The 15,966-nt window shown below is 42.8% G+C and overlaps 1 protein-coding gene across 1 annotated transcript in view; it reads right to left on the bottom strand.

The window, feature by feature from the left end:
- The window catches only part of LOC126266790 (polyglutamylase complex subunit TTLL1-like), a 96,547-nt gene extending 85,886 nt beyond the window's left edge, over positions 1-10,661 (bottom strand). The window contains exons 1-2 of the mRNA XM_049971333.1: positions 10,555-10,661; positions 48-113 (exon numbers count right to left, since the gene is read on the bottom strand). Coding sequence (XP_049827290.1) covers positions 48-113; positions 10,555-10,661 — 173 coding nt within the window. The remainder of the gene's footprint in view (positions 1-47; positions 114-10,554) is intronic.
- Positions 10,662-15,966: the final 5,305 nt, after the last annotated feature.

Here is a 15,966-nt window from a genome sequence, read left to right as displayed (position 1 = left end):
CTTAAAAGTTGCAACTGAATGTAGGTGGAAAACAGAGGTGTACTTACTGCCAATCGTTCAGCCGCATCCCGCTTTCAACGCCGAAAATGCTGCGGCACGTCTGAGTACTGGCCCTAAAGATAAAAGTTTCAGTTTAGTTTCATTTTATATTAACAAATGATGCTTACTAATTTTTTGCCTTATCCTGACAATATTAGTTATTTCATGCCTTGGATTAAACTGCAACAACAGTTACACATAAGAAAAGCTACAAATTCGTAGTTTTTCTTTGTGTTTAAATGAATCTTACATCTGTATTTAAAACTCTTACCTAGCATGTTTCCATATGTGGAGGAGTTTAAGAGAAAGTGTCTCATATTCTTACAGTAGATAGTATTGCACAAAGCTACAACGAAACTTCCTATAATGATGTGGCATAAATTCAGTGCCTTTTGAGATCCGCCCAGTTGAAGATTCGCAGTGTTTGGCCTGTATTTTGTATAAATATGAGGCAAGGTTCACAAGTGATGACAACTAAATTATTACAATGCCCACATGTGAGCAGATACGGATCCTCCAGTTGCAGTGGAGGTGAGTCATCAGGATCTCGTCAGCTTCAGAGTGTCGACAGGAATCGTCGATGACAAGACATTCGAAGCATACACGATACCAAAGATATTAACATGCGTCACGCACCACCGAATTTTGTGCGATGAGTTACCAGCACCCTTGCACAAATTGACCTTCGAAAAGACAACGACTGTGTTTTGTGCACGACGGACGATCTTCACACTTTGTATGGATCTTGCAACAGTACCTCACTGCAAGGTTTCGTAGGCGATGGATTGGTCGAGAAATTCTCCTAGCATAATTTCGACGTTCATTGGATTTGAACTCATTGGATTTCTGGATATGGAGACATTCAAAGACACTGGTGTACGCCTGATGCCCCCACAATGTGCAGACATTACAGGAGCGTGTGACAAATGCATATTACGCATTTAGAATGGAGGAAGGTGTATTTGAAAGAGTGCGTAATTTACTGTGAAGAAGAGCCGAATTATGCGTCCGAGTACGTGGTAAACAAGCCCGCCGGGCTAGCCGCGCGGTCTAACGCGCTGCTTCCCGAGAGGGAAGGCGTACCGGTCCCTGGCACGAATCCGCCCTGTAGGAATATGTGACAGTATGTCAAACCCCTGCACTACCATTCCGTGTACCGTTGACCCAACTTAAAGTTCGGGTGAAAAGCAACGACAACAGCTCCAGTTCGTCACATGGTCTTACCGAACTTCAACGTTCGCAAAACATATGAAGGTAAATACTGTAGGGAAACCTCCTACCACTCTTCCATGTTGTTCTCATCATTCTAATTGACTACACACTCAGACTTATGATCGTGTCCTTCTGAGCAGATTTACGACCATGAGAGCGGAGTTCAATTGCCTCAATATGTGCATTTTTATGTAAACGTCACAACCTAATTCACACCGTGTGTCGGAGAGCACTTTCTGTACTGATTATCATTTTCTTCGTTTCCTGCTCCATTCGCTACATGGACAGAACGACTGCTGGTAAGTATCAACAATTCGGTGGCTAATGGCTGATATGTACAGATTTATTAAATCGATGTTGTTGGTCCTATTCCTCTTCCACGCTTTCCTTTGTGATACAAAGCAACACATGCGTACAAAAATTCAATGTACTGCATAAACAGCAACAATCAAACGATCTCGTAAACAACTCTCTCTTTGCATGTACCATTACTTCCTCTAAACCTCAAAGAAATTTTTGCGTAAGCGATATCATGACTCTAACAATCTGTCTGAAATACACTTTCCGAACCACATCAATGTCTTATCTTTTCAAGTAACGGTATCTACATGTTTAATCTTTGAACATGGCTAACCGTTATTGTCGTAACTTACTAACCACAAATTTCGGCACGAGTAACCATCATTTCCTCCATTAGCTTCTTTAATATTATTTTAAAAGTTTTCCTATCTGTGTTACGCCGGCCGCAGTGGACGTGCAGTTCTAGGCGCTGCAATCCGGAACCACGGGACTGCTACGGCCGCAGGTTCGAACCCTGCCTCGGGCATGGATGTTTGTGATGGCCTCAGGTTGGTTAGGTTTAAGTAGTTCTAAGTTCTAGGGGACTGACGACCGAAGATGTTAAGTCCCATAGTGCTCAAAGCCATTTTCACCATCTGTGTCTATGTTACACTAATTGTTGTTTATTTTCCATAAAATGTTACCATCATCCGGTTGGTTGAAAATTTAAAACGTCCGGTCCGATGACGACCTTACCTCACTTGTCAAACAAGTATAAACAATGAAATAAGTAAATAATATTTTGTAATCTTCCATTTGTCTGTTGTTCAATCTGTCTTTCTTCTCTATTTTCTAAAATAAAATACCCTTGATTGTGAGTACAAGAAAACCCCGTCCAGATATTGCAAATTGAACTCCCTTTTGCCCCACTAACAGCTTGCTGGCATTTGGCTGAGAAACGTCTGACTCTCCAGCAGATTGTGTTCGAGCAGTCCGCTCTGCCTAGAGGATGAAGAGCAGTAAAAACAGGTTACGTGCCGCATAGCTATTTCGTCTGCACCACTCCCAAACTACTGGTACATTTAGCTGAAAGGATCGACAACACATTAATACCCTTGAGCTCTAAGAACCGGCTCTATTTCTCGATTAGGACAATGAAAAGTACAAAAAATTAACGCGTACTAGCTACCTTTGTTCTCTTTGCCACGTATCTTGTAGCTTCTTTAGGAGACAGCTGTGAGAAGTAGCCTCTCAAAAATACCAAAAGACAATAACTTGAACAAAAGGCGTCTTCGTTTAGCAGCAAGGTACACTACACATGTGACTACACACTGATGGTTCAAATGACTCTGAGCACTATGTGACTTAACTTCTGAGGTCATCAGTTGCCTAGAAATTAGAACTAATTAAACCTAACTAACCTAAGGACATCACACACTTCCATGCCCGAGGCAGGATTCGAACCTGCGATCGTAGCGGTCGCTCGGTTCCAGACTGTAGGGCCTAGAACCCCACGGCCACTCCGGCCGGCCTACACACTGAGGTGACAAATCTCTTGGTATAGTGATATGCGCATATGCAGATGGCGGAAGTATCGCGCACACAAGGCACAAAATGGCAGTGCACTGGCGGAGCTGTTATTTGTACTCAGGTGATTCATGTGAAAAAATGTCAGATGTGATTATGGCCACACGACGGGAATTAACAGACCTTAAACGGGATGGTAGTTGAATCTAGAAGCATGGGACTAAATTTCGGTAGTCGTTAGTCGATTCAAAGTTCCGAAATGCACAGTGTGAAGAGTGTGCCCAAGAACACCAAATTTCACCCAGTGGCTGGTTAGTCTTCACTTACCAACCAAGAGGAGCGGCGTTTGTGTAGAGTTTTCAGCGCCAAAACCAAGCGTCATTGCGTGAAATAACTGAAGAAATCAGTGTGGGACGAATGAAGAATATATCCATGAGGACACTGCGGCGGAATGGGGCGTTCATGGGCTATGGCAGCGGATGACCGACGCTGGTGCATTTGCTACCAGCACGACATCACCTGCAAGCCTCTCCTGGACTCGTAACCGTGTCGGCTGGACCCTAGACGAAAGAAAATTCGTGGCCTGCTCAGATGACTCCGGATTTCAGGTGATAAGAGCTGATGGTAGGGTTTGTGTGTGGCGCAGACCTCACGAAGCCGTAGAGCTCAGTTGACAATATGGCACTCCGCAAACTGTTGGTGCCTTCATACTGATGTGGGCTGTGTTTACATAGACCGGACTGCATCCCCTGGTCCAACTGAATCGATCACTGAGGAAATGATTATCTTCGGCCACTTGGCGAGCATTGGCAGCCACTGATGTACTTCACGCCCCCAAACAACCATGGTATTTTTAAGAATGACAATACGCCATGTTACCAGGCCAAAATTGTTCGTGATTGGTTTGAAGAAAAATCTGGACAGTTTGAGCTAAAGATTGACCCTCCACATCGCCCGGTGTGAAACCGATCGAACATTTATGGCACTTAATCGAGAGGTCGTTTCGTGCACAAACTCCTCCGCTGGCAACGCTTTCGCAATTATTGACGACTATAGAGGCAGCATGGCTCAGTATTTCTGCTGAGGACTTTCATTAACCTATAGAGGCTATACCACGTCCAATTTCTGCCTCATGTCTGACAAAAGGGCGCCCAACACGATACTAGGCAGATAGCTACTCGAACTGGTGGCACTAACGTGTATTTCGTGCAACTGCTTGAGCGTCATGGTCGACCTCATGTTAATGCGGTTGTTAGGGGCGTTAACATGGGGCTGGAGAAGGCACTGGTGCCAGACGGCATGGGCCGTACTTCAATGGTGCCAGCTGAGTATCCCAGTAGATCGGGTTTCACTAGGTTCAAATGGTTCAAATGGCTCTGAGCACTATGGGACTTAACTTCTGAGCGGTCGCACGGTTCCAGACTGTAGCGCCTAGAATCGCTCGGCCACCACGGCCGGCGGGTTTCACTAGACATGGCCTGCACCTCAATAGGTATGGGAAGGGTAGACTGGCAAAGGTGATAGGTGACCGTGTAGTGGGTGGTGGTGGTGTCACTCATGGAAAAATTACTGTAGTAGTTAATGATAGAGCTGCAACTTTTTTAGATTTGAGTCAGCTGATAGGTATACCTGCTTTAAGGAAGTCCCTCAAACTAAGGGCTTACTTTAAGAGGACGTCATGTTTCAAAGTAGAGAAGGAATTAACATATTTCATTAGAATATAAGAGGTATTAGAGATAAAGTTAATGAACTGCTAATAGATGTTGACACTGATATTATTGGTATATCGGGGCACCATTTAAATAATTTAGCAATTCAGAGGCTTCCTTTACCAGGATACAGATTAGCTGGCTGTTTTTCAAGAAGTTCCTTACGGTATGGGAGAGTGGCCATGTACTTAAAAACAGTATCCCATTTGAGTCCATAGAAGTATCACGACACTGCACGAAACAGATATTTGAATGATGTGAAATTCAATATAAATTTTCTATATGATGTTGCAAGATAAAGAATGTTGGTACGTTTCCTAAATTCATACGATCCGATTCAACTGTGCTTTTTCCAACTAGAGTGCAGGGGGCAGCAGCACAGCCATAGACAATATTTTTATTCAGTCTTCATTACTAGATGGGCATTATGTTAGTAAAGGGGTGAATGGCCTTTCAGATCATGATGCACAAATTTTAACACTAAAAGGCTTTTGTACTCAAACTAATGTAATATATAATTACAAAGTGTGTAGGAAAGTTAATCCAACAGCAACAGAGAGCTTTTTAAACCTCGTCAAGGAACAAGAGTGGCAGGATGTTTATAGTACCGATAACATAGATGACAAATATAATGCTGTCCTTAACACATTTCTCCTGCCCTTTGGGAGTTGCTTTCCTTTAGAATGTACTAAACGGCGTACTAGCAGTAAAAGGCGGCCCGGGTGGCTGACTAGTGGGATAAGGATATCATGTAGAAAAAAGTGGGAATTACATCAAAGTGTTAGAAGTAGTCACACTCAAGCTACAGTAGCCCATTACAAAAACTATTGTAATGTGCTTCAATTGTTATTAGGAAGGCAAACAGTGTGGTAGGCAAATAGAACAGCTAATTCACAGGAGAAATTTAAAACCATATGGTCATTTGCGAAGGAAATGTTTGGTCAGCAGCACAAGGTTGACGATGTAAAGTCAGTTCGCAGTAAATATGTTTCTGTTACTGATAAATCAGATATATGTACAGTATTTAACAATCATTTTCTGAGTGTTGCTGGTGAATTAAATAAAATTTTATTTTCTACAGGGAATCATATAACTCTCTTCGCAAATGCCTTTCCGAGATCGATATCTCAAACACTCCCTTGTGATACAGACAAAGAGGAGATTGAGTCAATAATTAAACCACTGAAGACTGAGGACTCTCATGGATATGATGAAGTGCCTAGCAGAATATTAAAGTACTGCACTGCACATGTTAGGCCTGTATTTAGCCATATTTGTATTTTTCCTTTAGGAATGGTCAGTTTCCTGAACGATGAAAGCACTCAGTAGCAAAGCCGCTTTATAAAAAAGGAGAAATAGACAATATAGACAACTTTAAACCTATTTCTATGGCATTAGTGTTTCATAAAGTTATTGAAAACGCTGTGTATATAAGGATAATTGATCATTTTATATTAAACTTTTTGCTGTCCAATGTGCTGTTCGGCTTTAGCAATCCTTGCTCGATGTTGAGGATAGCTGATTCATTTAGTGAATTATTCCGTGGGTGTGAAATTCGTGGTTAGTAAAATTTTATTTCGGAAGACATTTTAATATTACCATGAATGTATTTAGGAAATAGTAACATCACTTTTGTTATTTTTAAATGTACGTAATGTAGAGATAACGTATTGTCAAAGCTTTTTAGTGCATCGATAAAGTTTTCTGTATCGTACTTGTGTCCATCTGATTGTTGACGATAGTGCCTAAAAGAGGCAAGAAGTTTTCACTCAAATGTAACTGAAGTTCTTTAACCGTGTGTTTTCTGAGGTTCGCCTACGCTCTGTCACGAAGGATGTTACTTCATTTCCATTCCTATGTATCTTTAGATTCAGATAGGTTTTTTGTTTACTTACATATATTTTAGCTTGATGGCTGACGGCTTACCGAGTATGACCTTTCAGAACATACATTACTCAGTCACATGATGAGTTTCTTAAACTTTATGCATGCATTGCGCTTAGCTTGATTTATTCAGCAGGTATATGTTTAGCAGCGCATTGCGCTGAAAATGGATTTGTTTGAGATCTACATGCTGTTTACTGACTTGTTACAGGCACTATGGCAGAGCAGAGAAAGCGGATGTTACGTTTTGCAGGCAGGGTTATAATTTTATGGCCTTAATTAACCATTCTTAGATATGTTTAGGGAAGAGTGATTATTGATCATTTTCTACATGTTTCCGAATTTGTGTCCGTAACTACGCGTAGACAGATAATAGGTTGTGGAGAATTAGTTTTAGTACACGAATTTCATGTATTAAATTAGTACAGTGGTAATCATCAGTAAGTTTTCATGAGAACAAGCAACAGCTACCAAGCTACAATCACAGATGCTAGGACATCATCAATAAGTTTTCGTGAGAACAAGCAACAGCTACCAAGCTACAATCACAGATGCTAGGACATAGTCGATCACACATTTAGAGATTTCATTTAAATAAACATTACATCTTACATTCACAAGAGTTGCATTGCCACCTTGGATTTTAGAATGTTGCAATGTAGACTGTAATTATGTAATAGGCGTATTTAAACTGTTTTAGCATGTAATTATCTGAACTGTTTCTTATTTAAATTGTTTTGTTAATTAAATTGCATTGTGTATTATTGAGAAAGAGCGGGAAACCGCGCATAGATACATTTTGAGAAAGAGCGGGAAACAGCGCGCAGTAATACATCTGTAATGGTAGCAGGGATTGTCTGCACCAAAAACCATTGTTGGCGGCGAGACCGCACTTTTGTAGCATTGAGCGTTGGAAGCGAGCAGTTGCGAGTAAGATGTGAGACGAGGCAGTCGTAGCTAGCGAGACATGAGAGGAGGTCGCTGTAAGCGAGGTATGAATTAACACTTTGAAAGAAGCGGTGTGCTCGCCAGCCACTCGCTATATGTAGCGCAATGCTAGTTTTTAAGAATTTTTGTAAAGAACTATGCCCCTTGTAATTGTTTGTCAAGATCGTTCTCAGAATATAGTTATGTAATTTTGATGGAAAATTAGGTATGCAGCGCAACGCTACTTTTTAAGAATTTTTGTAAAGAACTATACCCCTTGTAATTGTTTGTCAAGATCGTTCTCAGAATATAGTTAACTTCTACCAGATTAAATGCATTAAGAATTTTCTATCCCAAAATCATTCACGTAAATGCTTTACGGAATTTATTGTTATCTTAAAAGAAAAGTCTAAACTGAGCTTCAGCTTTTATCAAATCTAAATTAACTTCAACTTAAAGAATTCCAGTCACAAAGTATTATGAAACTCCACCAGCAGCTTATAATTATGTTAAAGAGAAGTAAGTATATTCATTCCACAGTTTGCTGTAGCAGTCAGATGGCGATCCAGTATAAATAATTAAAGGTAAGAATCAGTCTTAATAATTTCAGGTAACGACTGAGGGCCACGGCGACAACACATTTTATGTTTCGTCGTAATAATCAGCAGGTAGTCTTGACAGAGCAGCAGTTAAAAGATTTTAAGAGACGCAGCGTTCAGTCAGCAAGCAAACGTTCATCCAATATTAGACGGGAAGGTTTCAAGACGATTGCACAGAAGTTACAGTATAAAAATGACACTATTATCATAACTATATCATCATATATACGAGGAAGCATAAAATTAGAACGTGACAGATGCAAAGCTTAATCACGGTATAAACTATAGACGTTGCAAGGTTACCCTTGGCAGCAAGGCAAATGCTGGAACTGGTAATATCTTCCCAAATATTCCCATTTGGTATCCTCTTTGTCCCACTGGCCGATGCAAGGTGCATGACCACGATCAAAAAAATCAAATGGCTCTCAGCCCTACGGGACTTAACATCTGAGGTCACCAGTCCCCTAGAACTTAGAACTACTTAAACCTAACTAACCTAAGGACATCACACACATCCATGCTTGAGGCAGGATTCGAACCTGCGATCATAGCGGTCGCGCGGTCCCAGACTGTAGCGCTTAGAACCGCTCGGCCACCACAGCCAGCACGGGACCACGAACAGTTTGTTACACAGCAGACAGAGAAAACTATAAGAAATACACTGCCTGACAAGAAAGTGAAGCACCGAGAAGACATGACTGGATGTCAATGCATATTCGTCCGTACCATCGGCAGGTACGAAATGATTAGACTTGCAGTTCCCTACGACAGGTAGAACCTCCACCAGCCAGCATAGTCAGTGTTGTGAGGTATATAAGAGACGATTAAAGCGTCAGTCGTAGAGCAGTCACACTGAAGGACATCGAGGTGCTTCATACTCGTATGGGACAGCAGCTGACGGAGTTTGAAAGGGGCCTCGGTGTGAGTCTTTATTTTGCCAGCTAATCGAATCGGGCAACATCGGCATAAGTGGGACTATTTTACGCGTCATTGGCCTGATGCTGGCCAGTATAGGAATGTCAGGGTATACATAGCCGTTGCGGAGTTTCCGGTCCACTACATTTGATCACCACATGAGAAGATCGCTGTACTGTTGCGCCAAGCAAGGTCGCTGCACCGGTCCACCAAGCTCTTCCTAACCTCTTACTAACTGTGCCTACTATCGGTGAAAAAGTAATGGACTGCCTGCAACATTCTGGGTGATCTCACGCCGGTGGTCAGAGACCCGCAGCAGAGAGACTAGAGACTCGCCGTCCTATGGGCAGGCTACAGTTTACATCACAACACCAATTGCTGCGTGTGGCATTGTGCCATGACAGCACAACTGGTCTGCTGATAAATGGCGTCACACTGTGCTCAGGGAAGAATCACGTTTGTGCACCACGCCTAATAACCATTGTCAGCGACTACGGCGATGACCTGGTGAGAGGTCCCATTCTTCCAGTGTTTTGGGGACGAACAGCGGTGTTACTCCTGTCGTGTTGGAGTGGGGACCTGTCAGGTATGACTTCGGGACACGGGTAATAGTCACTGAAGGAACTGTGATGGCTGGGTGGTATGTCACGGGCATCCTTTGTCTTCATGCACTACTGCTCATCTTGGTGCTATTTTCCAAGAAAACAATACTGCTTCAAACATGGCACATGTCTCTATGGATTGGTTGTATTATGTAAATTTGCAAATTGGTCGTAAGTTCCTGTTGGACCAGACTGCTCAGGTCATCGGTCCCTAGGCTTACACGATACTTAATCTGACTTAAAATAACGTACTCTAAGGACAACACACACAGCCATGCCCGAGGGAGGACACGAACGTACAACGAGGTGACCAGTGGGAACCGTGGCAAGGTGCCCAAGACAACACTGTGACGCTGCGAGGCCTTGTACCATGCTGAAGCACTTCCGTGGCCAGAAACTGCCCAGATCTGTACACCGTAGAAGTTGTGTGGGGCCAGCTCGGACGTCAAATCGTCTCAGTACGTGTATCCAGGATATCAATGAAGCCTTACAGCAGTTCTGAGCAAGGTTGCTGCAGAAGAGGATAGAGTGGCGTCACAAACGAATCGGTGGATGCAGCCTGGCAAGCGATGACGGGTGGACAGCGTGCAACGCCATAATGGCAAGTGTGATAAGTGGGTTCATACCGCTAAGCACTTTCTAAATATGACTGGATTCCTGATATAAAGTGACACAGACTTTCAACACATGAAGTTTCATTTCATTTGTTCCTGTTCTACGTGCTTCACTTTTTTTGTGACGCAGTGTATGTGTAGCTCCTTTCCAATAAAACAAGGTGAAAAAGAGAGAAAAAATTTGCTAGAAATAGTAAGTGGCCTGGCAGACGTAAGTGAATCAAACAGGACTTGATGCAAATCTTACCAGTAAAAGTTCCAGTCATCTTCCGGTTCAACCGCTCTCCAGCCGCGTTTCTGGAAGTTGACGTCCAGCACAAGTTTTTCCAGGTCATTGCAGTAGTGGACTTTCATGTTGCCTGTGAACGCAAAACAAAGCTTTAGTGGAAGGAACAGAGGTACAAAACCCTTACAAGAATATACTCTGATAGAAAAAAAAGGCCGCAGCACCGACAAATAATTAAGGTGGAGTCACGAAAATCTGGAAATACAATTTTCTAGGTAACATAGATACTACAAACATGGGTCCGTAAATGCATACATTCTGCGATAAGTACACCTTTACAGGAGGTGTTAGCCGGTCGCTGTGGTCGAGCGGCTCTATGCTCTTCAGTCCGGAACCGCGCTGCTGCTGCGGTCGCAGGTTCGAATCCTGTCTCGGGCATGGATGTGTGTGATGTCCTTAGGTTAGTTAGGTGTAAACTAGTTCTAAGTCTAGGGGACTGATGACCTCAGATGTTAAGTCCCCCGTGGAGCTTAGAGCCATTTGAATTGAACATGAGGTGTTCAACGTGGCGTCGATTCATGAAGACACTCCCGTCTGCCCTCCGGCGAAGGAAGTACACCCGACTGTTATTGTACCTGCTGGCACGCACTGAAGACCCGACCCTGTCGTGTCCGCCCATCGTTGATTGGCGTGGCGTACACCTGTTGATGCAAGTGTTCCCCTAACCAAAATCCTTGGGGGGTGGGGTTGAAGTCTGGGGAATGAGCAGGCCGAGGTATGCGGCTGCCTCCTCCCCGACCCCCCCCCCCCCCCTCCCTACAACCCCTGTACTGCAACTTTTGCGTCAGATGTTCACGCACATTGTGACGTAAGTGTGTTGGTGCGCCATCATGCATGAATCACACTTATAATCGTTGCTGTTGTGGCACAGTCTCCAACAAGGTAGGTAACACATTAATGAGGGAGTCCAGATACTGCACCCCAGTTAACCTTTGTGGTGGCAATTATGGCCCTATTAATCCATCGCCAAGTACACCTGCCCATATGTTGATTGAGAATCGGTGTTGATGCCCTCTTCCTTGAATTGCTTGGGGATTTACATCTGCCCATACATGCTGGTTAAGGAAATTCAAAGCACCTATCTCATTGGTAAATAAAATCTCGAATGTGAACAGTGGATTTGCGGCACACTTCTGCAACAGCCATTGACAGACCCGCCGTCTGCCATGATGTGGCCTTAGAGCCTGAACGTGCTGAATATGATATGGGTACAGCAATTGTTCATGAGGTACCCCCACATAAGGGAGTGCGACACGCCTTCTGCTGCTGCTGTTGCTCGCCGCACACTGGTCCCCAGGAGTTTCATCCTCCGAACGTAGCACACGTTCCACCACGTCGCACGTGCGTTCTGTGTGGAGCCTCACGGGGTACAAGGGTGCTTGTGTCCCTCAGCCGCTGGAAAAGTCTTCCGAACAGCTGAGAAGCCACTCGGCGCTGTGGATATTTTCCAGCATAGAGGGCACGGGTTCGCAGGCTAGGTCCATTTCTTAAACCACAGCGAATAACATATCCGCCATTTCACATGTCGAGTAGTAGGCTTTCATTGCTAACTAGTGGTGGAAGATGGAAAATTTAAATGTACCATATCATTTCCACGTACAAACAGTGCAATAACAGTACACACATCAGTAAGTCCGCGTATGGACGAAGGTAAAACACCTTGATTCGTATCCATGTTTAATAGTACTGTACAATAAAGCACACGAACACGACAAAAACTAACGTACCCTACAAAACGATTCGAACTACATAGCTGATTACAGACCAACTAATGGTAGGTAGAATACTGTGAGTTAGATATTGCTGCGGCCAGAAAAAGATCCTGCAAGAAGAGGACTAACGACGACTGAAGAGAATCGTTCAGCGTGACACAAGTGCAACCCTTCCGCAAATTGCTGCAGATTTCAGTGCTGGCCCATCACCAAGTGTCTGCGTGCGAACTGTTCAACGAAACTTCATCGATATGGGATTTCGGAGCCGAAGGTCCACTCGTGTACCCTTGATGACGCACGACACAAAGCTTTACGCCTCCCTTGGGCCCGCCAACACCGACAGTCTATTGTTGATGACTGGAAAGATGATGCCTGGTCGGACAAGTCTCGTTTCAAATTGTACGGAGCGGATGGACGTGTACGGGTATAGAGCCAACCTCATTGATCCATGGACCCTACATGTCAGCAGGCGATTGTTCACACTGCTGCTGGCTCTGTAATGGTGTGGGGCGTGTGCAGCTGGAGTGATATGGGACACCTGACAGGTGGCACGTACGTAAGCATCCTGTCTGATCACCAGCCACCGTTCATGTCCATCGTGCATTCCGAAGGACTTGGGTAATTCCAGCAGCAAATGCGACACCCCACACATCCAGAATTCTTACAGAGTGGCTCCAGGAACGCTCTGCTGAGTTTAAACACTTCCGCTGGCCACCAAACTCTCCAGACATGAACATTATTCAGCATATCTGGGATGCCTTGCAACGTGCTGTTCAAAGGAGATCTCTACCCCTTCCTCTTCGCACGGATTTATGGACAGCCCTGCAGGATTCATGGTGTGAGTTCCCTTCAGCACTACTTCAGACATTAGTCGAGTCCATGACGCGTCGTGTTTCAGCACTCCCGCGTGCTCGCGGGGGTCTTACACGATATTGGAAAGATGTACCAGTTTCTGTGACTCTTCAGTGCATAAACCCGTGTTTATATCGAAAAGTATGCTTTTCCGGAACGGTGTTCATTAGTCTTACTTTTCTTGTCTCGATGCGTAATATCACACATGTAAGTATTGAGCCCTTTTTTGAGCACCATGTACCTGAAGTAGGTACCTAAAAAGACGACTTTATTGGAATGCAACTTTATGTCAAACTTTCAAAGCAATCGGACAAAAACTTTCTGAGATTAACGATTTCAAACAATTGGACTGTTTCATTTTTATCTATAAAGGTGTAGATATTTGAAATTCGCTATCTAAGTTTTTTGTAGTGTTTCATATGCCTTTATTTTAATTTCTTTCATTATATATTTTCAGTTGATTAATTTTCCCACGTATATTTCATATTCTTTATGCTGAATATTTGTTTTTTGTGGCACTTCTTATACGAATAAAGAAGTTTCCGAAATCAGTGTCCTATGCTGTGAGGAAGCTATGTTTTTGCACTGTCCTTCCTTCCAGAAGTGCTGCTTCAGCCATGGAGTCTGGAAGGCAGGGAGAAAGTATTGACAGAGGCGAAACTGTGATTTGAGGTTGCCGGAAGAGCCAGGATAGCTCAGTAGGTAAGAGCATTGCGAGGTTCCTCGTGCGTCTCCCAGTGCAGCACACACATTTAATCATCCAAAGATGTTTAAAACAGCACGCGCTCCGATGCAGATGAAAGATTCTTTCTGGGAGCATTCCCATGGGCTGTGGATAAATGATTTCTCTGCGCCATCCTTTCTTCCAGGACTGCTAATCTACCAAGGTATTCAGGAGAGTTTCAGTCAAATTTGAAATGTAGGAGAAGGAAGTGCCTGAAATAAAGCCTCGGTGGCAGGCAGTGAATACTGCCTAGATAGCTCAGTCGGAAAAAATAACATTTCCCGTGGAAGGCCAGGTTCCAGGTTTGTGTCCTAGTTCGGCCAATAGTTTTTAATCTGCCGCGAATTTTCATACAGCAAATCTCCTCAACAGTCACTTTGTAAAAATAGCAGAGAAACGTTTTGAGATCGGTTCAACAAACAAACAATTGCTGGTAGGTAAGAATAAATTCCACAGCCCTGCAATCAAACTGCCATTTCGAAAACACTCTAACGTCGTCTACGTCAAGAGAAAAAAGAATTAACTCAGTGTTCATAAAAAATTCTCGTAGATTTGATAACATTTCAACATGAATATTGAAAGTATGTTCTTCTTGTACAGCTATGGCAGTCAGCCACATATGAAATTTCTCACATTCATAATGTGCTTGATTGTGAGACTGTGAGGTCTCCATTTGAGAATGGTATTCACACAGATTTTAGTATCGACCTGTATTCCACTAACATCTGTGGTGATAAGTACTATTCCAGACTATTGATCTATATCCCTACATATTCTTACCGACGTATGACACTCGTAAATGAAAACTATAAAATTAGCTATCACGGGTAAGAGCACAGATATTGTACGCAACTGTTCTTTTATTTTCATGCGGCAACTCTTGCCAAGGAAGATGCGCCTGTATAATCATTATCAAAATTATGTATATACTATGTGAGTACTTCAGCAACACTTGCTCGGGTGCCTATATGAAAATTCCGGGCAACGCTGACCTGCTTTGAAGTTTCGCTGAAGTACACAGATGGTATACAAATAATTTAGACTATGAAATGTTTTTTATTCCAGTCTTTGATCACAATATCAATTCTTCAGACGATCACCGCTTTCAGTCTGTGATGACCAGACTCAGATCGTTTTTACATCATGTCCTAGATCTGAGGATGGTCATCAAGGACTGAAACCGGTCATCGTCTAAAGAACTGATATTGTGATCAAAGACTGGAATAAAAAAAAATTGACAATATTGAATCACTGTTTGTATACGCGACTATGTCGCAGTTGGTGAATTTTGACAATGGTTACTATGTGGTGGAAAGAGACAAATAAAATGGTCTTTTGATATTCACTGTACGTTGACAACCCACGTTGCGACGTTCTGATGTGACCAGTTCGATTTGCCAAAGTTTAGTGTCCGTATTCGGTTCTGTTAATCGAAATGAACATCTTATGCTATTAAACAGCGGTAACAACGCAGTTGCTCAAGGAGTCCAGCATAGTATTTCAGGAGGTCAACGTCAAGGATAGAAAAAGGTAACGAACAAATTATTGTAAATTAGCTACGTCAAATGGGAGAAAGATTTTTTTCGTACTGTTACCACTCATATAATTTATTAATACCCTGAAATGGATTTTTGGAATTTTTTTCTTCATTATCAGGCGTTTTATTGCGCGCATATGAAAACAAAAGTTAGTCCTAAAACTAACTGTTTCATGATTTATTTACTAAGTGTAATGGAATCTTGACGCGGTCGCTTCTTTTAAATGCTAATGGTGATAGCTGTTGGGTTCTGATGTAAGGCTGGCAGTTCCTTAACTGCGGAACTGCACATTGCAGTCTTTGTCGGACGCATGAAGAAATATGTTAGTATTACAACTAACTTTTCTTTTCATATGCCCGCAATAAAAAGCCTGATAACCAGCAAAAAATGCACAAAATCCATTGCAGGGTACTAATAAATTACGTGAGAGGTAACAGCACGAAACAAATAAAATAGTACATAAATGTGAGTGGTATCAGTTGCAAACAAATAATTTGCTTAAGAAAAAAAAAATCTGTAAATATTTCTTTGTGTTATATTTTGTACT

This window comes from Schistocerca gregaria, chromosome 4, assembly GCF_023897955.1.
Source record: "Schistocerca gregaria isolate iqSchGreg1 chromosome 4, iqSchGreg1.2, whole genome shotgun sequence".
NCBI lineage: Eukaryota > Metazoa > Arthropoda > Insecta > Orthoptera > Acrididae > Schistocerca > Schistocerca gregaria.
This window is presented reverse-complemented; position numbering and strand designations above follow the sequence as displayed.